The following is a 21,632-nucleotide window of genomic DNA, read 5'->3' as shown; positions in this document are numbered from 1 at the left end:
CTGCAATATTGTAAAAAGACAGGAACAAACTCAAGCTAATGAAGCCGTAATATGCTCACTTGTACATTTCACTATTCATGAATGCAGAGTAGAGTTGTTAAAATGTGTGTTTATATTTTATTATTACACTAAATTTGCTCATTTCAAAAGTCACTGTTATTGACATGATCAGGTCAAATGCCATCAAATTTAGACGTGTGGCCGCTCGGCCAAAAAAAAAAGCAATTCAACAACCTAATGGCTTAACTACTGAATGTCGTTTCTTGTGCCCGTGTGGCACGGGTATTAGAGTCTCTTCCTTTTCACATGTCCTTCATGTGACCCTTGCTTGAGCTTATAATATGGAAGGGAGATGAACTTTACAGTGATGGGGGTGGTATAGCACAGTGCCAAACTTACAATGGATGCATTTTACATGGGGTATGTCATAGTATGCACGGTATGTTTCATAAAAAGGAGAGGCATGAAATTATAGTAATTTATCTGCCTGATTGACATGGATAGTTTTTATCAGTGCTTTTTTCTTTGGGATTGCTATGTTCTTCATCCTCAGCTATGGTGAATTGAGGAGTGAGCGAATGTTTAGTGTAAACAAGCAGATTATAGTCTAGAAGGAGGGGGGTGGGTTAGTAATTGCATATCTCTATATGGTTCGTTTGTGATACATGAAGAGCAGTGGTATTGAGTATTGCAAAAAAGGAAAGAGAAAGCTCACATTGAAAATAGCAACAAAGCATTAGAGAAGCTTGAAGAGTGGTGAATTCCCCAAAATGCACAGCCAATGATTTGGTGCTTGATCTGGCTGTCAGGCAAGCTTTGAATAAAGGTTTTCTGTGTCACGTATGACTGCCACAGGTACTTGTCAGTAAAATGACAATGCTGGCTTTTTTTTTGTCTACATTGATAGGTTGTTCTTGGGGCATGTCACTAACATCTGCCAACACTGGTTTTATGCTTATTGTGCTTCATTTCCTTCTCTAGTTTCTGCAACTCCAAACAAGAAACCGAAGGTTCCAGCACCTGAGGCAGACTCTGAAGAGGACGACCTTGAAGTAGACGATGAAGATGTCGATGATGAGGATGATGATTTGGATGAAGACAGCCTTGATGATGAGGAGCTAGATGACAGTGAGGGCCTTAGTGGTGAAGATGATGATGAAGGTAGGTAGTGGTTGTTTTTCGTTCCAGAGCTTGAGGGGAACTCATTGTGGAATTTTCGTGCATTGCACAGGAAATTCTTATATGAGCATGCTAACACAACTGTGTAAACAAAGGTAGAAAAGTTGCAGGAATTTAGCCTCTGAGGCTAAAAGTAGATCGTGATTAGCCTGACAGCAGTCAATAGGTTTTTGTAGCTGACTTGCCACCTAAGATTGATCCGATGACACAGCCGTGAAAAAAAGTGACAAACCCTTCCACTAAGGTACACAACTGAGTCGGTTTTGACTAGGAAAGCTCACTGTGGTGACCAGCCAGCAACCACTGGCAGTTTGCCAAAAGTTTGCACGTGTACTGCTGGATGTCTTTCAGTTTTGTGGATTCCTTGTCTGAATAAATTGGTTGGCAACTGTAAATACATGTTAGCTTTCGCACTGCAATCTACCAAGTATATATATATATATATATATATATTTATTTATTTCAATGAAAGGGGAATCAATTGATACGACCAGTTTTTGTTCTACTCAAGCATATGAAGCGAAGGAAAGTTTAGGTGATGTTATATTGCAGTACCCCAATTGGTGGCAGCTGGAAAGGCCAAGGCGAAACAGAAGCCTGCAGCAAAAGGAGCTTCTTTAGAAGAAGGGAGCGAGGACGATGACGATGATGATGAAGAGGATGATAGTGACTTGGATGATGGTAAGAGTTAGATTTTATTTATTCTCGTGCCATTTTATAGTGTTAAATTGATGGGTGTGCTGAAGGGATGGAAAAGTAATGTTGAAGGTATTCTTAAAATTGCAAGAAAAAAAAGACACAGCTTGTGTGGAAACATGCGCTAGAGTGCCAGAGTTCAAAAGAAAGGTAGGAATTCTATTATCCATATAGGGATGGTGAAATCGAGGAAGGATTAATCATTCAGTGAAGTGTCCCGCACAATGATTAATCGTTGTCGATGTTAGCCTTTCATTTAATTGGCTCCGTTATTAAATCTTTGGAATAACCTATTTACGCACATTGTCAAAAGTCACGTGAAAATTCTGAAATGGTGCTAGAATACTAGTGGTGAATGCCATTGGCGGATTCGGAGTTGCCGACGAACTCTGCGCCGCAGCGCTCCACTCCGGCGGAGAGCAACCGAAGGAAATCTGCCAATCGAACACAAGTGCTGGGGGCGCTAGCACACATCTGCTTCACAAACGGCCAGCATTCCTCTCGTTTCATGCCGTTTTCGCCTTCACGGGCGCGAGCGGAGAGAACGGGTGGGGTCAAACAGCGCATTGCACTGCGTATGCGGTACGCCACGCTCTACGGACGCGCGGGGAGCTTGCGACTAACTGTCGAATCCGCCGCTTTTCGCAAAGTAGAGAGAGCTGCTCTGTGGAGTGAATATGGCGGTGCAGCTGCTCCGGATCTGCCAATGAAACACAGGGCGCACTCTCAATCTGCCAATGGAACAGACTTGCTCCGAATGGAGCAGAAGAACTGCTACCGGAAGTGCTTCGAATCTGCCAATGGAATTCGCCATAAGCAAGAGCAGCGAATGTGATGCTGCAGCATGTACACGATGAAATGCCTTCTTAAGGGGAGACGCGGGTCTTGGAACGGTCAAAAATGGTCAAAAAATCGATTTTTCGCAAAGCTTATTTTCGAGGCGTTTGTACTTCTGAGCACCTACTCTCAAATTGCTAACGCTAAATTCGGTCGGGAAACGCGATAAAATCGGCTTTCAAAGCACCCCGGCAGCACTAAAATGTCCCCAAAAGGACGAAATTTGTTCGAACTTCCCGCGCGCGCCATGAGCGTTGCAGCGGGCCGAGCGCCGCCATCTTGGGCCAGATTTGAAGCTGTTTTCTTTGTGCACATTTTGCGCCATCTCAAAATGGCGTCGCTCAAGCAGAACGGCCGCCGTCGCGGGTTTTCTGAAGGTCGTTTCCAGGCCGCTGATTGGCTCTCACGCGGCGCGCTTTTCAAGCGCGCCTTTCCGAGTCTCCCATTGGCTGGCGCGACCGACACGTCATTTTTTTTTTCTTTGTGTTTGGTTCTCCGCCGTGGCTGTCCGTTTGTGTGCGCCTGCTTTTGCGATCGTGCGTGTTTCTCGACGGACCGTGTCTCTACTTTGTGCCGGTAGTTTTTCCACGCGATCGAGATGCCTGGAGACTCTCGTCTGAAACCATCGACGCAACGAGCTTTTGGAAGCCGTAAAAAACGGGCTTGGAACAAGAAGGCGCCGGCTACAAGTGCACCGTCGGCAGCGGAGTTGGAGTCGCGGCCGGACCCTTTGGACCTGCCGGGAACTTCAACTGACGACACCGTGGGACCAAGTTCGACTAGCGAAACACTTCGGGTTGATGCCGCGTACTACTCAACGGCGGAGCAGGCGCAGCGAGTTGAGAGATCGGCGCAAACGAAGACCGTTCTGTCTGGAAAGTCGGCTACCCAGCGCAAGTTCGACCTTCTTGGAGTAAGCGCGGAGTGCCAGACCGGTGACGCCGGGACCGATTTTTTGCTCGTCGATATGAAAGTTTTGAATAACTTTTTTGCACAAGCGAAGTGCGACAAATGCGACGCAAAAAGTCTCAGCGTGAGGAAGGCAACCGACAAGGAGTACGGCCTTGCGGTAAAGCTTATTTTTTCTTGCAGCAGTTGTGATTTCGAGAAGAAGCAATTTTCTTCTCCGAGAGTGAGCGGAACTGCCACCATCACTCCCTTCGAAGTCAACATGAGGGCCATGAAGGGGATACAGATGATAGGCAAAGGTGTTACTGCCCTTTCGGACTTTTGTGCGTGTATGAACCTTTCGCACCGAGGCTTGCACCACAAGACGTTTCAGGGACACCTAAAAAGTTTAGTGAAAGCCTGCGAAAACACAGCGACTGAAAGTGAAGCTGCTAGTGTGGCAGTAATAAAAGAGCTGTATACAGACTTCCTGAACCCCATAGGGAACATCGATGTTGTGTTCGACGGCTCATGGATGACGCGAGGTCGGAGCTCACACATAGGTGTGGGCTGCATCATTGAGCTCTACACTGGCCTTGTAATTGACCATGTTGTTTACTCAAACTTTTGTCTCGGCTGTGCCCTGGGACCACAGCCTAGAAAAAGACTCTCTGCGTTTACGCAAGGCAAATGCAACTCATCTGAAGAGCACCAACACAAAAAAGACTCTTGCAAGGAGACACAAAACGGGTGCAACTGAAGATTACAGTCCTGGACTACTTTGAAGGTATTCTCTCAAGCATAGCAACCTATTACCCAGGGTAACATGCTGCCTAACATCTAGAAGGTTCTTCCTAAAGACTGAAAAGACATGAGCAGCCAGTCGCTTGAGCCTCATACCCCATGGCTTTTCCAGAACCCCCCAGCCGCTTGTCATGGTGGGGTTTTGATCATGCTTTGCACATTGGAAAATTTTTTTAGATATGATTCCTTGGGTGGAACAAGACACTTTCTGTTTTGTTTTGAAGGGAAACAGATGGGGAACATGTGAATAAAATTTATGGTTAAAGGTTCCTTTTAGAAATTTATACAGTGCGTGTCAATCTTCAAACGCGATTTTCTCAGCTTCACATTTTTTGCCAACTTGACCAGCCTTACGGATCTTTCATTATGTTTTTGTAAGGTAATTTTGATAAATTTTATACCGTTGAATTCGTAAGAAATAGGACTGTGGAGCTATGCTATTTTTTTGTGGCTAAGATGAACATATGAAATTTTGTGAACAATAATGTGAGCTAATTGCATTTCAGATTACACAATGTCAATACAATTGAAAGTTCTTATATGATGATATATCTCAGTGACAATATAAATAGCATAGCTCCACATGGCAGGTCTTTGGCTACAGCTGCATCTTAAACAGAACCTAAAAATACTGAGGGAAAGTGTCTTAATGACCCGTAAGAAATTACCTAATTAGATTTCACTTATGCTCTCACAATTTGATAACTAATTGAAGTACATGAAAACTAATTATATTTTTGAAAACAGGAGGAAGAAATACATATACACACCCAATTTCATTACAATATCTCCAATAATAAAACTTTTCGTTTCGAGACCAGTGTCTCCTCTTAAAGGGGTACTGACACAAAATTTTGCACCGAGATAGCCTGCGGGATCGATTCCTGTGAACATGCTTATATCATCTGCAAAACATCAACCGCGAATATAGCTTGGAAGGTATTTTAAATGAATTTTGAAGTTTGCATGAGCAATTGACACCCTCAAAGGTGACCCTCAGTGACCCCGCTACTTCCGCCACGTGACCATGCTGCAACAAGTTATGATGACATCATAGCTGCCGCCTTTTTTTTTTCTTTTTTTTTCTTTTTTCTTTTTTTGCCGCGTTCCTTCCAGCAGTCTACCACTTGGCTGCTCGCGAACCGCGTGGAAATGCCAGTTCTGTGTGCTGATGTGATCGAGCGCTGGACCCACTACGTGGTGATAGTTGCACCCAGAGGCTTGTCGTTTTTTAAAGCGCCTAATCTGACATCTCTTCGGTAGTGATGGTGCAGTCCTACTGAAGACGTGGCAGAGAAGAAAAAAAAGAGAGAGAAGAATTGCAAAGCTGCACGTTGTCAGGGGCTGCTCCATGTGCATACAGTGAAACCGCGCACGCGGTGCGCACGGCATCAAAAACGAAGAGCGAACGGCACAAGATACCACGGAATATTCGGAAAAGCGCTCTCCATGTGCGGTGCGAAAGCTCACTACTGAAGATGAGCGTTCGCATGGAAGGTATAATCCGGAAGGGTTTATGTATACCAAAAAGCAGAAACAGGAAAAAGCTGTTAGAGAGCCGAATCTGCGGAAAAGCTGATGTCAAGTTAATGAAGCGCAGTTCAGAGACTATGGCCTCAGAGATTGTGCTCTGGCAGCTTTTTGACAAACGTCACAGTTTCGCCGCAACGGCGAGGTAATGAATGCGATAGCAATAAATTGGAATGTAACTCGAAGAACGGAAAGCAGCTTGAAATTGCCAGCCCAAAGGACGCACGAAAAGAACACAACAGGATGAGCGCAAACTAATGCGTCACAGCTCGACACTTGAAGCGCACTGCTCAAACATAAAGCAGGACGCACGAAACGAACGAACAGGTACACACAGGACGAGCGCGAACTAATTGTCACAGTTGTTACTTATTTCTAGGGGTGTGCGAATATTCGAAATTTCGAATATTTTTCTAGTAGTGTTTGCTATTCAATTCGATTTGCACTGGAATTTTACTATTCGAACTCCCCAAAAACAAATACAGTCAACGTCCGATTGAAAGTTACCCCTTCAGATTTTTAATATGCTTCACCTCATTACACTCTCGTATTGCGGCAAAGCTGCCTTTAAAGCTCCGTTATGGTCGAACTATGCCAAGACAGTCAACGTCCGATTGGAAGTGGTCCCTAGATTTTCAATAAGCTTCACCTTACCACACCTCGGTATTGCGGCAAAGCTGCCTTTCAAGCTCCGTTACGGCCGAATTTTCCCGAGACACAGTCAACGTCCGATTGGAAGTGGTCCCTAGATTTTTTTAATATGCTTCACCTCATCACACCCCGGTATTGGGGCAAAGCTGCCTTTCAAGCTCCATTACGGTCGAACTTTGCCCGAGACAGTCAATGTACGATTGGAAGTGGTCCCTAAATTTTCAGTATGCTTCACCTCATCACACTCCGGTATTGCGGCAAAGCTGCCTTTAAAGCTCTGCTACGGTCGCAGATGTATTAACTCAAGAAACCGCTGGTTCCAACATGGAGATGAAAGATGTGTCAGAGGTAGGGGCTCAGTTAATGCTCTTTTGGACCTGAAATTTGGGCAGGAAGTCCGAAAAATGGGAAGCCAAAGCTTTTTAGCATCCAAAATTTCAGATGCTCTTATATACAGTCGAACCTCGTTAATACGTACCCGCTTTAAGCGTACTAACGGTTAAGACGTAGTTGCGACGAATCCCCGATCGAGTCTCATAGAGCCTAATGCATTCACTGACCGCTTACGCCGTAGTGCTTCACTCTACGCCTACCGGTTAGTGCGTACCCTGCGTACCGCGATAACGTTTTGTGCCATGAAATTTTACTGCGCCGCTGAACTTCCCAACGCCACAATGTGCCGCCAAAGGTTTTCAGTCTTTTCGAAAAGTGTGTAGATCGGTTGATCACCGATTCCGACTTCCGCGCGATTGCGGCGATGCTCTTGCGGGTAAGCATCGGGAAAGAACGAAGGTGAGGCGGCGGCCACCGACGAACGCGCCAGCATGACTTATCGCCAACAACCTTATCACAAATTATATAAGTATCTTCAGATATCTGCTCGGGCATGCGTGCGGCGCAGCACTACTTTAAGCCTACTGCACGCTTTTAATACCTGAACGCGCTGGGCCGCCGATCGCTGCCGCCTCGTTGCGCGGGGCCGTGTTCAAGCGCGCGCCGCTTTGTAGAAACGAAAGCAGCTCGCTGTTGCGGAGTTGAGCGTTGCTGGTCGTGGACGACGAGAAACCTCTTTGCATAGACGCTATCACGCTAAACGCACGCGTGCGGTACAGCAAGCTTAGCGCTGTTGTAACCATACTGCACGCTTTTATTGGGCGACCACCCAAACGCGCTTCCGTCCGCTGCCAGGATCGCTAGAGCGTCGCGGAGTGCGCATCGCTTGCAGGATCGGTGATCGGTTGATCACAGATTCCGACTTCCGCGCGATTGCGGCGATGCCGCGTCATCGCCGCGTTAACCGAACAAGCTCATCTGGGCTCATCACCGCATCTGTGCACGGTCTGGAGCGAAGTGGGTACAAAGAACACTCCCACGGACAAATGCGCGCATGCGGTACAGCAAGCGGCCCTGCGGCACGGCATTGACTGCGTGAGCCGGGAAGGCGGCGCACTGCACGCAACTAGCCAGGAGACGGTCGGCTCCACGCAGCAGTACCGCGTTTCACTGGAACTGTGTCAGATTTCATTTAGTAGCAGAGTGCAGTACACACGCACACACATATATCACGGAAAGCCGACACTGTCTGTTCTGTCACTACGCTGGTCACTGCGTATACCGGACCCTGTAATAGTTCCGAAATGCTCCTTGGCGTCGCCACCACGCGCTATCTGCACTATTGGTCGGTCGTGCAAGAGTACCAGAATCTTTCCTCCAGTTTGGCAAAAAGAAAGAATAGGCTTTGCAGTGGGTACTTTAGGCAATATTTACTGTGGCACTGTATTTATTTCTTTGCTGGCGGCGATGGCGTATGCGAGGATATGCAAATTTTTACTTGGTGGTTAATGCGTACTACCGTTTAGTGCGTAGTTATGCGGTGTTCCCGGCAGGTACGCATTAACGAGGTTCCACTGTGTCGACGTTTTCGAGGTAGATTTGGAACTGCGGACTTGAAGGGAGCACACCCTTGTCCGCCCTATCAGTTGGGCTTCCACAGAAGTTGAAAGAGGAGGAGAGGCTGACGAAATGGCATCTTTGCCTTTCACGTGTAAAGTGTTGTCGGCAACACTTTGGCTGCACCAAATCATGTACATACCGTATTTACTCTATTCTACCGCGCCCTCGATTGTAACGCGCCCCCGTTTTCCGCGACAAAAAAAAAAGTACAACATCAATTCTAACGCGCACCCATTTTTTGTGAGAGAAATGAACAAAAGAAGTCCGTAGGAGTCCACCTTTGCACATTCAGAAGAACAAGTATTTGGGTTTTAAAGAACTAAAGTTTCAAAAAAAAAAAGAAAGCACGAAGTCAAACGGCGGTCCTTGCCGCTGAAACTGTCACCACTACGGCAGCGATACGAGTCGCGTAATGGATCAGTCTTCGTCGCTGTCGGACAACTCCTTGTCGCTGTGAACGCTCTTCTATTTCGGCAAACCGGCCCCGCTTTTGTCGACAGATACTTTTTCGTGAAGCTTTGCTGTAAAACAATCTTCTGCTTCTGTTTGCGCCAGTCTTGCATGCACGTTTCGGCAACTCCGAACGACCGCGATGCGGCCCGATTTTCGTTCGTCTCTGCACATGTAATAACTTTTCTTTTAAATGCGACAGCGTGGTGCACTCGTCGAGTATTTAGAGTGGGCACTTCCATGCCACCGATGCGAATGCAGAACGGGATGACAAATTCCTCTGCACACATACGAACTGAAACAATGGCAGAAATGGCCGAGGCGCGTAGGAGGCGGCCATTTTGAAATGCCGATGGCAATACGATAACAGAGTTTTTTTCTTTTCCGGTACTCGATTCTAACGCGCATGCGATTTTTCGACTCGCCAAAAAAAAGGGGCGCGTTAGATTCGAGTAAATACGGTAAATAGAATTTGGCCCCTACATTGCCTCATTCTTGATAAGACAACTATGAAACACCACACCGCCAGTGCTTCATCAGCCTAGCGAAAAGAAACACTTTCATGTTGCTATCTCATAAGAATAAGCTTAGGAATCCTCTCTAACTTTTTTTTTCTGCAATTTCGCTTCGAAGTATTCGAAAAATATTCTAGAAATATTAGAAAAATATTCGATTCGCACTCGCACTTCCAATATTCGAATTCGCTTCGAACTCAAAATTTTGCTATTCACACAGCTCTACTTATTTCTGTTTGAACAGCGCGCTCCTTTTGCAAACGTGGCCGCTGCTGCGAGCGAAGTGACCTTCGTACGCTCTGTGACTTCAACACGGACATCGAGGGAAAACTACAAAACATACAGCCCTCCGCTCCAGCCCACCGGCCGCCACCTTCTTTCCTCGAGATAAGCGCATGAAGGCGACCACGCCCTGTAGGGCGAAGAGCAACGGTGTTCGCAGGCGCGGGCAACGTGTGCACATAGCGCCATTTATGTGGTGACTAAGAAAGCATGCCGAAGTAAATGGTGTATATAAATAGCTTGTCGTTAGCAGGCTGAAAGACTACTGTTCATGGCCTAACCGTCTAAAGCCGCGCGCTGTGAAGCGAGAGGTAGCCTTGCCGCAGTTGCCTCGCGCAAGTGCTCGTTTTTGTGTGTGGGTCGCCTCGCGCACACCCACACACAAACGAGCGCTTGCTCTTGCCTCGCAGTTGCCGGGGCTTCAAGTGCGCAATGTTGACGCTCTGTCGTCGGCGGGGCAACCACAGAAGATGCATGTGGCTCCCGCTCGTACCAAAATGACAAAATTCGAGGCAAAATCTCTAGGTTGTCGGCGGCGAAAATTCGCTGCATGAAGTTTGTCCCGTGCTGCCACTTTGTTACATCGAGGTTGCAAATACATATGCTTCTATGGAGTAATGGCGGGGAGTAGAAAAACTTCCTAACGTAGAGGAATTTGTTGTAGGGAGGTTTTTTATAGGCAGGTTTAAGTGTTCATTACAGTCGAACTCACTTATAACGATCTATCGGTTATAACGACCACATTTCAGTGCACTTACGATTTTCCTACGCTACCCATTGAAATTGCGTCCATATATAGCGAACATTTTTCAAAGCCTCCTACTTTTACAACGAACGCTTCATACACAGTCGCGGTAAAAATATGGCTTATACAAAGCAAAAAAAAATTAAAACAGTTCTTTTAAAGCATGAGAAAGGCGTGCGCTCACGCGTGCCCCGCTCCAGTTTACTCGTTAAGAAGATACCCTAGATCGGCGAGCACCGCACGCTGATTTCGGACGCTGCGAGCGAGGTCGCTCACTTTCAAGTCATTTCTTCAGTGGCAGAATGGCAGTGAGGAATAAAAAAAATCACAGCATATGCATGGGGTGAATGATGATGAGTGTGGCGAAGCTCTGGAGGGAATCATCGGTAAACCGCGAAACTCTTCCGTGAAATTTGCCCAGTACAGTCGAACCGCTTATAACGATCCCAGATACAACGATCTATCGGTTACAACGACCATATTTCGGTACACTTACGATTTTCCTATGCTACCCATTGAAATTGCGTCCACATATAGTGAACATTTTTCAAAGCCTCCTACTTTTACAACGAACGCTTCAGACACGGTCGCGGTAAAAATATGCCGTATACGACGCGAAAAAATGTTAAAGTAGGCCTTCTAAAGCATGAGAGGCGCGCTCGCGCGTGCCCCGGTCCAGTTTAGTCGTGCCGAAGATACCCGATATCGGCGAGCACCGCACGCGCTGCTTTCGGACGCTACGAGCGAGGTCGCTCGCTTTCCGGTCGTTTCTTCAGTGGCAGAATGGCAGTGGGGAACAAAAAAAAAAAAAGAAAGAAAGAAAGAAATAGTAGGCAGCATAAAGCCTTGCAGTCAGCTTTCGCACGGCAACCTTTCCTGGCGCCGTTCTCTGCAGCTACGACCGCCTACGATGAACCTATGCCTTGGAACGCAAGAATCCATAAAATGCAATAAGCGATGACCGCGATAACCTTTCAGCGCTTAAATGTTCACTGCGTCGACGTCACAATGTGCTGCAAAATGTCTTTTATCTTTTCGGTAATGGCAGAGACTGGCCGATCAATGATTACGACTTCCGCGCGATTGTGGCGATTCCTTCACGGATAAGCATCAGAAGAGAGCGAAGGCAACGTGGCGGGCGGCGATGAACGTGCCGCTATGATTTATCGCCGACACCCTTATCACAGTCATCTGCAGCTATCTGCTCGGCTGCACGTGTGGCGTAAACTGGTAACGGCGGTACAAGCAGTACAAGCGCGCGATGCCATTGCCGTTCGAAAGTTCGCTTCTGCCGCGCCTTGCAAGTCGCTTCGTGTAAATGAAACTAGCTCGCTGGTGTTGAGCGACACAGGCACCGAGAAACGTTGATGCACTTACAAGCGTATACAGCGGATTTTATTAGGCGGCAACCCAAGCGCGCCGCGCCTGTCATGTAGGGCCGTCAGAGCATCGCGGAGACGTATAGTGCGCGTTGCTTGCAAAATGCTTGTCTTCGCCACGTTGAACGAACAGGCCACTCGCCGAACCCGTGCACGCTCCGAAGTGAAGCGGGCACCAACAGCACACAAATGCGCGTACAAGTGCAAGCGGCCCGGCAGTGATGGCGTGAGCCGAGTAGGCGACGCGCTGCACGCAACTAGCCAGGGATGATCGGCTCCACATAGCGGTACCGTGGTTCAATGAAACGGTGTCGGTTCACTGCAAAGGCGGTTTAATTCACTCGTGCATGCAGCGGGCCTCGCTTCACAACGCGAAAAGGCCTAACTTCTCACCGCAGGAGGTTTAGCACTTTTCAATAAAAATGCGCAGAAAAAAAAAAGCGCCTTGGTCGCTAAATGCATGTTTTTGAGGGCAAGTCCATTTACAACAAACTACTGATATAACGACCAGTTTTCGCAGCACTTTCGAGTTCGTTATAAACGGGTTCGACTGTACATCATATAAAGAGTGTGAAACGTGTATATATTAAACATCAAACTTTTATTGTGCTGTTAGTTTACGTGGTCCCTTCATTATCACCGCTTTGTGATTGGTGAAATGCAGGGAAAGTGTCTGCTCCCGAGCGAAAGAGAAAGCGCGCCAAGAGTGAGTGCCTTGTCTGCCTCCATCCGGCGACTCCGAGCAAAAGAGAAAGCGTGCAAAGAGCGAGCGCCTTGTCTGCCTCCATCCGGCGACTCCGAGCGAAAGAGAAAGCTCACCAAGAGCAAACGCCTTTTACCATCGCAGGCATCCAATGACATGCGCCATTCGCATTATACAAGCGCCATCTGTTATCTTTAAACAGCAACTCTAAGAAATACATGAAACGCCATCTAGTGAGCAATTCATTAAACTAGAGAGCTGGCTAGATGCATACTACCACTACTACTACAGGGAGGGAACGACCCACACACTAAGGAGCTTCGCAAGAAGTCGCATAATGCGGTAAGCGATGACCGCGATAACTTTTCGGCGCATGAAAGTTAACTGCGTCGACGGCACAATGTGCTGCAAAATGTCTCGTTTTTTGGTAACGGCATAGACCGGTCGATCAATGATTACGACTTCCGCGTGATTGCGGCGATGCCTTCATGGATAAGCATCAGAAGAGAGCGAAGGCGATGTGGCGACCGGGGATGAGCGTGCCATTATGACTTATTGCCGACAACCTGATCACAGTCATCTGCAGCTATCTGTGCGGCTGTACGTGTGGCTTAAACTGTTCGGATTGACGGCGGTACGAGCAGTACAAGCGCGATGCTGCCGTTCGCAAGTTCGCCGCCGCCGCGCCGTGCGAGATAAAGTGCGCGTCGCTTCGTGGAAACGGAAGTAGCTCGCTGGTGTTGAGCGGCACGGGCACCGCGAAACAGTGAGCATATACCACGTGTACTTCGTGTTTTATTAGGCGACAACTGGTGAAGCGCAGCGGGCGTCACTTCACAAAGCGAAAAGGCTTAACGTGACACCGGAGGGGTTGTTAGCATTTCTCAATAAAAGTGCGCAGAAAGAAAAAGCGGCTTGTTCACTAAATGCTTGTTTTTGAGGGCAAGTCCATTTACAACAAACTGCTGATATAACTGCCATTTTTCGCGGCACTTTTGAGTTTGTTATAAACTGGTTCGACTGGTCTTGAAGGGCCCCGAAACCACTTAGAGGTCGAAATGGGCAAGTTGCAGTTGCGTGTAAGTCTACAACAAATACGTGGCTGTGAGAATTTTTTTGAAATGGTGCAGTAATACAGTCACTGTGACAGTATATTCGGACTCGGCGGGAACCGCCAAAAAGTCCGAATAGTCGGGAGTCCGAAAAGAAGGATTCATCAGAAAAAAATCACAGCATATCCACGGAGTGAATGATGATGAGTGGGCGAAGCTGCGGAGGTTCATCGGTAAACCGTGAATCTTCCGTGAATTCTGCCCAGTACATCATCACCGACGTGAGATTGGGCGCGTTTATACTAAAGGTTCGATGAGTTATGACGACTTGCAGCTCACTTTAATTTTACATGTACACTGTGAATTTTCATTGTTTAGAAAACCATTGCTTTAGAAAACATCTGGCGTCTTTCGTTAAGCAGCTGGAGTCTTTTCGTTTTGCTTTAGAAACATCTGGCTTTCTTTCGTTTTGCTTTTACAAAACATCTGGTGTCTTTCGTTGGTTTATTTCTTCAATCAACGGCGTTTTGAACAAAATTTTTATTGTTTAATCACGCACAGGAGAAATCTCACCAGGCACTACCTTGGAGGTAAACAATGGCTGCTAATGGGAATGAGAGACAGAAGTAGTCGGCTTTTAGCTAACACTTACACTTCTACTTCTACTAACGTTTCCTACTGGAACATGCCAATGGCTGCTAATGGGGAATGAGAGGCAGAAGAATTCGGCTTTTAGTTAACGCGCACGCTGCGAATTTTTTATTGTTCAACAACGCACAGGAAAAATCTCCCACCGGCACCACCTTGGAGGTCAAACCGTAAGACTGGTTACGCACTACGACTACTACGACTACGACTACGAGGGACGAACGGGTGCCGCCTTAGGGAGCTTCGCCCCTAAAAAGCACCTTTATAGGCCCAGTGGCTGGGAAAAACTTGTCAATGCGCTTCTACACGTGCACGCTTACGCCCGACCAAGTCGGCCTGTATTTCAGCTAATGTTTGGCCACCCCTGTGGGTCCGCAGTAGCACTGCAACGGCTTACGCTAAATTCGCATTTGATGGCTGTGGTGTGGGAGGCACGTCATTTCGGCAGTCACTGTCCACATGCGCTGGTTCGATTAGCTGACGGATGATCTTATTGCCTAACTCGGTGAACACACTCAAGCAATTTCGGATTGAGGTCGGCCGCCTTCCTCCTGGTGAATAATCGCTGCTTTTTTCGCCATTGTCAGGGCCTTGTAGTTGCCACATTTCTTTAGTTCCGGCGGCACACCTGTAACAGGCGGCGTTGGAGCAACTTCAGCACGTCAGGCCTTGCACGCCAAGCAACAAACAGGGGCGCAGATCAGGCCTAGCCACAGAAACATCTTAGAACGCAAACCCTCAAACGCCAAAAGAGAATGACGTTGGGCTAGTTGATGTTGTAGCACTCGTGTTGTCATACACTCTTTGTCCGAGTTAGGATCCGCGTTGTACTCAGTACGTTGTTGACTTCAAACGCCGCACCGTGCCAATTCTGATCTTAACTTGGCTTGTCCTGCTGTTTGGCTGTGGTAGCCGTTATTTGGATACTTCACTGGCTAAAGCCCATAGGCAACCGTTACGTGTAGCCAACAAACATAGCCTTCGAGATCGGTAATTTCTGCGTGGATTTTGACACTGGCGCGATCTCCAGCTATAGCCAGTGCAACATTTCAGTGCTGGCAACCTAGCAAAAATATTGTAAACATTGCTGACAGCTTGTCATGGCGTTCAACATCGCACTCGATCAGCCAGCCGGAGTCCGAAAAATCAAACTGTGCACTGTGGGCCGTCTGACTTTTCATTCGTGAGTTTACATTACTTCAATGGGACAAGTGGCGGTGCCACGTACGCGTCCGAATAAACAGTGGCCAACTGTAGTGGAGTTACGCGCAATGCAGCCCTCGCTCGTTTTGCTCTTTACTTTGCTACCAATGTTGGGAATACCAAAAGGCCTGGTGAGGCGCACATGGTTTTTATTATTTTTTATTTATTTATTTTTTTTTTTTGGGCGTGCCTGCAGTGCGTAGTGCTGCCGCATTGGTACTGTTGATCGTGACGGCATGCTGAACTTGATACATGCGTTGACTTGAAATTAAAAAAAAAAAAAGAAAAAATATCGGGGTGCTTTGGGGCCCTTTAAATTGCTAAACTGTTCACCTTGTTCTGTTGTACCCACCTGTTTGTATTCTCTTTTCGTATAGGTAGAGTGAAAATATTGTATTCTCCTTTCGTATAGGTAGAGTGAAAATATTGTTACATAGTGCAACCCTGCTGGGCCTATTGCAGATTGATTAAAGACCAGATTAATGTAAAAATGAAAACTATGAAAGGTTGTTAGCTGTTACTGGCATGGCTTCAACAATGGGCCATGTTTTATTGTAGCCATTCAAATGCGTGTAGCCGCCCAAATGATTAAGAGTGTTGCCAAATCTTATCTCTGTATTGTGCCTGTGTACTTAGATATAGGTGCACTTTAAAGAACCCCAGGTGGTCGAAATTCCCGGAGCCCTCCACTACGGCGCCTCGTAATCATATCGTGGTTTTGGGATGTTAAACCCCAGATATTATTATTATTATTATTATCTCTGTATTGTATATGTGTGTATGTTCATGAAATCTACATTATTTTTGAATAATGAAAATGCTGTGGCATTGCTCTGCAGAGGAGGATGATGAAGACGACGGCGGCGACGAAGATGAAGAAGATGAGGAGGAGGAGGAGGACATGCTCGTCAAGATAAAGAAAGTAGTCAAAGCGGAGCAGGCCAAGCGTAAAGCAGCAGATGATGGGCCGACAGAGCAGACAAGCAAGAAAGCCAAGCAAGGAGGTGCACGGTCCAGTCGGCCATAATATTGATCACTAACATGGGACATGGGGGCCACACGGGTGAAACGCTCGTGGCAGTCATGCAGCATACATATACACACAAATGTCACGCCCACATTTTTTATCATTGTGATTGTAGATGTATTACAATTCCCTCCTCATTGATTTTGTTCTTTTATTCATTGCAGTCCCACTTTTTTTAATAAAAATAATTAGTTATGCAATTTATTATGCTTGTTTGCCCGTAAGCTTGCATGGCTGATGGCGAGGAGTCTGTGAAATCAGCCGTGTTACTGTACTTTTTAGGAGTCCTCTGCATATGAGTACTGGAAGCTTCACCTTGCGATTATAATCTGCCTTTTTCATTTTCCTGTGCTGCCCTCTGCTGTTTTGGTAGGGGTTGGGGCCTTGCGGGGTGATCCGGGACAATCGGGATTGCCAGAACAAAAGCCTCCATGTTTGAAAGGCGTGCGGAGATCCCACCACAGCATTTCGTGACTTTCCCTTTAGGGGAAGGGGCATGTGTGCCGTGCCATTGTGAAAAAGGCAGATTGTAGTTGTGCTTAGAGCTGGATTCTCATCCCAGTCAAACCTAGTTTGACTGGGATGAGAATCATGCAGAATGCTAGTAATGTGCTGGCAAACTGCTGGCACAGTAGATATATTTAGTAGCGTGCGTATTCAAAGCCTTAAGCTTTGATGTTGAGGAAACTTTTTGTTGTGAAGTGGTGCACAGCAGGCAGCGGGTGGCCACTCCTGAACCATTTATGTATAATGATTTAAATTGATGGATGTGAGTGCACGCTAGTTTAGTTTAGTTTAGTAGCTACACTAAACACTCGTTTAGTGTAGTTTCGTGCACAATTTCGGTCATGGCTGATGTGAGCTTCCTCTTCTGCTTTATCCAGATGGCATTCCAAGGTCACTCCTCATGGATGTAGGTAAGGACATTGTTGGTTTCCGCATAGCTTGCCCAAAACAAAACTGAATAAGCAGCAGTCGCATTTCCTTGTAGCAATAAGTCTGTACAGGTGGCCACTTTCCATCTTGTTTGCAGATGAATACGACAAGTTGTTCCTGTATGTGGGCAATCTCCCAAAAGGCTGCACTATTGAGGAAGTGAAGGACCTGTCCCCTGACATTGTCAGTGTGCGAACGAATGTCAAATTGGGCGAAAAGTTGTAAGCTCCTTGGACAATTTTTTAAATTGCATTCTTGTAGCATTTGTCCAGCTCTAGGCCTTAGACTCATTATTGTAAACAAGGTGGAAAGTTGAAGTTGGTGTGTGCAGACATATTGCTGCTACTAATTTTAAGCTCTGCAAGCAAGTGTATACACAGATATTAAATTCGGGTACCCATCAGAAGTAAAGCTTTATGCGTTGGGAAGGATCCACTAAAGTGAGTAGCTCCTAGAAGAGAATATTTTGAGAATATTTTCGTCGCAAATGTGAAATTGCACTTACGTTATGCATAACCTCATGGCCTAATTTGGTAATAGTATTTTTTAGACTGCTATAGTGTGCAGACCTTCAATGTTTAGTTTAATGGAGTCCACCGAGACTGCCTGCGTGGCTTTCTTTAGTAATTGGTATTTATTAGGCTTGTGCGAATATTCGAGCACTTCGAGTATTTGAACGAATATTGCCAGGGTGTCTACCGACCAGGAAAACCGGGAATTCTCATGGAATTCGGGTAGTCTGGAAATTCTCAGGGGGAACTCAGGGAAATTGTGCTCCCATCAGGGAAAATCAACAGTAACTTTATTGAAAGGCAACGAAAGTCGCGGTAGCGCTGGCTGGATATTTTGTGAACGTATTTTTCAAATCAAACGTCCGCTGCGGCTGCGGGGAAGTGGCGCACCTCGATGCTGTCATCGCCTTCGGAGCGGTGAAGTGGGAGAGAATCCGCCTAATGCGTGGCATGCGGGAACCATGAACCACAACACATCGTATCGCGCAGTGTTGTCAGGGTGTTCTGTGACTACGCGGTGTAGTTCTGTATTTCTCGCGCGTGCTGTGCGTTAGCGCCCGATATGGTGTTTTTGTTATCGCCGCGTGTCAAGTAACAAGCATGATTAGTTGTAGAAGCGGTAGCAGTAGATGTAACGAGCTTGAGTTATCTTGCAAGCGATCGCGATCGGTCAGGAAGCGGATGTCTTCGACAAGGCTGGTATCTGGCAAGCCATCCCGATCGGCGAGAAAAAAGACTACGCTTGTTGGCTGTTATCGGAGAGCTCACTCGCTCTGATCCCGAGCTTCAAAGATGCTATTTAGGACTCCGTGAAGAGTAGAATAAATTTCCAGGCGAGTGCTAGCGTAACTAACGGGCCCATTCACAGCAAGTGAAAGCTTTTTTCTTTCTTTTTTTCTCGATGAGGGCACTGCTGAAACAAGTTTTAGGCAGTCGACCGATATTTTGGGGGGCTGCAGCTCGCAATTACCAGCCACACCACATGGATGTTTGCTACAAAGCCGAATTACAAAACTTTTCAGAGGCAAGGCATAGCGGCGACCGAAATTCGCGACACCAGCACGGGTCCCATTTGCTCGATCCGGCGCGCGATGTCGGAAAACAGTAACGTTTCCACCATAATCGGATGTGCCGTCATTCAGGCTGTTGCCGTGCTTTCATGCGATCTTAGCCCGCAGCTATATTGCTTTTTTTTTTTTGCGATAGCAATTGTATAGACACTCCGACGCGAATTTTTTGCCTTCGCCGTGATCTTGCTTATCAAGTCCAAATCGCGATTACATCACCCCGCCCGTCGTATGCTCCATGCGCGAGTGAAAGCGTGCGAGCGCTGCCGACGAACGAGGCTTAAGCAGAGATGAAACGAGCCGACCGTCTCGTTCGCGCGATGGGCACATGGAGATAGGAACCGGCGGGTTGGGGAGGGGGGGTGGCTGCGTGAGTTCGACAGGAAGTGCGTACTTTGCACCAGCGGGCGTGGTCGTGTGCGCCGCGACTATCTTTAGTGGGGATCAGCAGACGGCTCATACCTTTGTAGGTGTTGTGCTCTAATTGCAAAACTTCAGTTGAAGCCATAGATAGCAGTGGCGGATCCAAAGAGGGGGGGCCGTTGCGGCGATCGCCCCTCCCCCCTTAAGCCAGCCCCCGCCCACTCCCTTCACTGCCTGTCGTCCACCTCCTTTGTCAGGCTGCCTGTTGAGTTTGCCCCCCTTTTTCAGGTTGCTTTGCCTGCCACTGCCCAAAAGGGGAAAAGAGAATTTTGTCCCTGCTCTCCACCTCTCTCATCGCTCTATCTTTTCCTGCTTCCCTATGCACATTTGCAACGAAGGCTTCTTAGGCACCACCATAATTCCCTCTGGGCTGTTGTAAATATGCTGACCCACCAAAATGCACTGCTGAGCGGGGGGCTTCAGCCTTTGTACCCCCCCCCCCCATTAGGTACCTGAATCCGCCCCTGAGCCATAGATAGGGCACTTCTCTTAGTGCAGCGGCAGCGTTTCCTGAAGGAGTGAGCTGCTAGCCTATATTGATGTAAAATTGCTCTTTGTTGCTATCGGATTTACTACTTTGCTCTCGCGGTAAAACTGTGACTTTTTTTCTAACGTGGGATGGTTTTCGATGTTTTGCGTTCGTGGAGAGCAAATGTTTCGGCTGGGCAAAATGTAGAAAAGGCGTTGCATTGCTCTGGGCAACACGTGAGGGTTTGACAACCCGCAGCAGCAGAACAAGCGCAATTCCACAGTGCATTAAACCCGCATTTGTTTCGTATTTACATGTGACACTCTGGCAAGGCATCTAACTGTGATTGCTGCACCTCAAGCTCAACAAAATTGATTTTTTTTTCACGCAAAAATAAAAAAGTTTTTTCATGTTGCCATATTAGTCGAGCATTCTTGTGGCATTTTCAGTTTAAGATTAATCCTTCAGTAACTGTGCCTTGCATGAAAGGTCGAATTTCAGTTTAACCAAGTTTCGATATAACGAAGTGAGTTGCCGCTTTTATCAACTTCGCTATATTGAGGTTTAACTGTTCTATGTACTATTCAAATGGGATTAAGTCGTTCTTATTTTCTGACGTGCGTATTAGAGAGTGACATCACCGAGTGATATGTCTCTACCCATCTTGACATAAAACAGTGTTCTGCTTCACTCAGGGAATTTTAGCAAAAACACTCAGGGAAAACCTGGAAAACTCAGGGAATTTAGAAAAGTCAACTCGGTAGACACCCTGATTACAGTATTCAAATTTGCTTCGATTCTAAATTCTTAGAAATTTCGATGTATTCGAAATGAACAAATAGGTGTATATTAGTCCGCTTGAAAACCCCCCTGTAAAGGTGGTTTCACTGCAGTGGAGGGGTGGTATACTGTGAATATACCTTTCCAGAAAAAATCAGCATTGCCGTGAAGCCCCCACTTCAAGGTTAAATGAACATATTACCCTTACATTGATTCATCATTTTTTAAGTTTAAAAGCTTGCATCAGGTTACATGCTCTAATTATAGTAAATTTTAAGAAAACATATTTTACAGGTTATCACCTGCATTCTACCGAAAGTCAGATCCAGCTACTATTCAAAGTTGCTTCCACATCCTTTGAACCAAAAAGAATGACATTTGCACGCCTTGTTTCACTTAAAAAATAGTGTGCAGATTAGTTAGGTCATGACAAACATGCTCATTTTTCTTTATAATATTACTATTCAAATTCGATTCGAAATTATTCGACCAAATCACTATTTGCTTCGAACCTAAAATTTACTATTTGCACAAGCCTAGCATTTATCAAAACTCTTCGCATTGTTTGTACTGCCTGCGATTGGTGAATTGGCACCTAAATACAGCATGTTTTTTAAAGGGCCAGTAAGCAACCTCGAGGTCCAAAATTTGTGATGAAGAGGGAACTGCGTACTTGTATGGTTTGAACATGCTGGCGGAAGGAATTTGAAAATAAGTGCTGTAACAAGGAAGTTAGAGGATAAGAACAACCCTTTTGTGGCTGCTTTGGCTGGTTCCAGTTTCTCGCTCGTCCTCCCTATCCTTGACCGCGGAGAGGGGTAGGCATAGCCCGTCGTCGGGACTACGCTCACTTCAACAACGTAACATGTCGGCGATTTGCGTCATGGGAGCAGAGCCAAAGAC

The 21,632-nt window shown here is 46.6% G+C and overlaps 1 protein-coding gene across 1 annotated transcript in view; it reads left to right on the top strand.

Moving 5' to 3' along the window:
- Window positions 1–981: 981 nt before the first annotated feature.
- LOC119378082 (nucleolin) overlaps window positions 982–21,632 on the top strand; it is a gene marked incomplete at its 5' end in the record, with an annotated part of 37,185 nt that continues 16,534 nt past the window's right edge. Inside the window, 5 exon segments of the mRNA XM_037647325.2 lie at window positions 982–1,161; window positions 1,732–1,860; window positions 16,355–16,519; window positions 17,427–17,459; window positions 17,576–17,699. Coding sequence (XP_037503253.1) covers window positions 982–1,161; window positions 1,732–1,860; window positions 16,355–16,519; window positions 17,427–17,459; window positions 17,576–17,699 — 631 coding nt within the window.

The sequence above is a fragment of the Rhipicephalus sanguineus genome, unplaced genomic scaffold (assembly GCF_013339695.2).
Source record: "Rhipicephalus sanguineus isolate Rsan-2018 unplaced genomic scaffold, BIME_Rsan_1.4 Seq680, whole genome shotgun sequence".
NCBI classification, from domain to species: domain Eukaryota; kingdom Metazoa; phylum Arthropoda; class Arachnida; order Ixodida; family Ixodidae; genus Rhipicephalus; species Rhipicephalus sanguineus.
The sequence above is the reverse complement of the archived record's forward strand: the minus strand, read 5'-3'. Positions and strand labels throughout refer to the sequence as shown.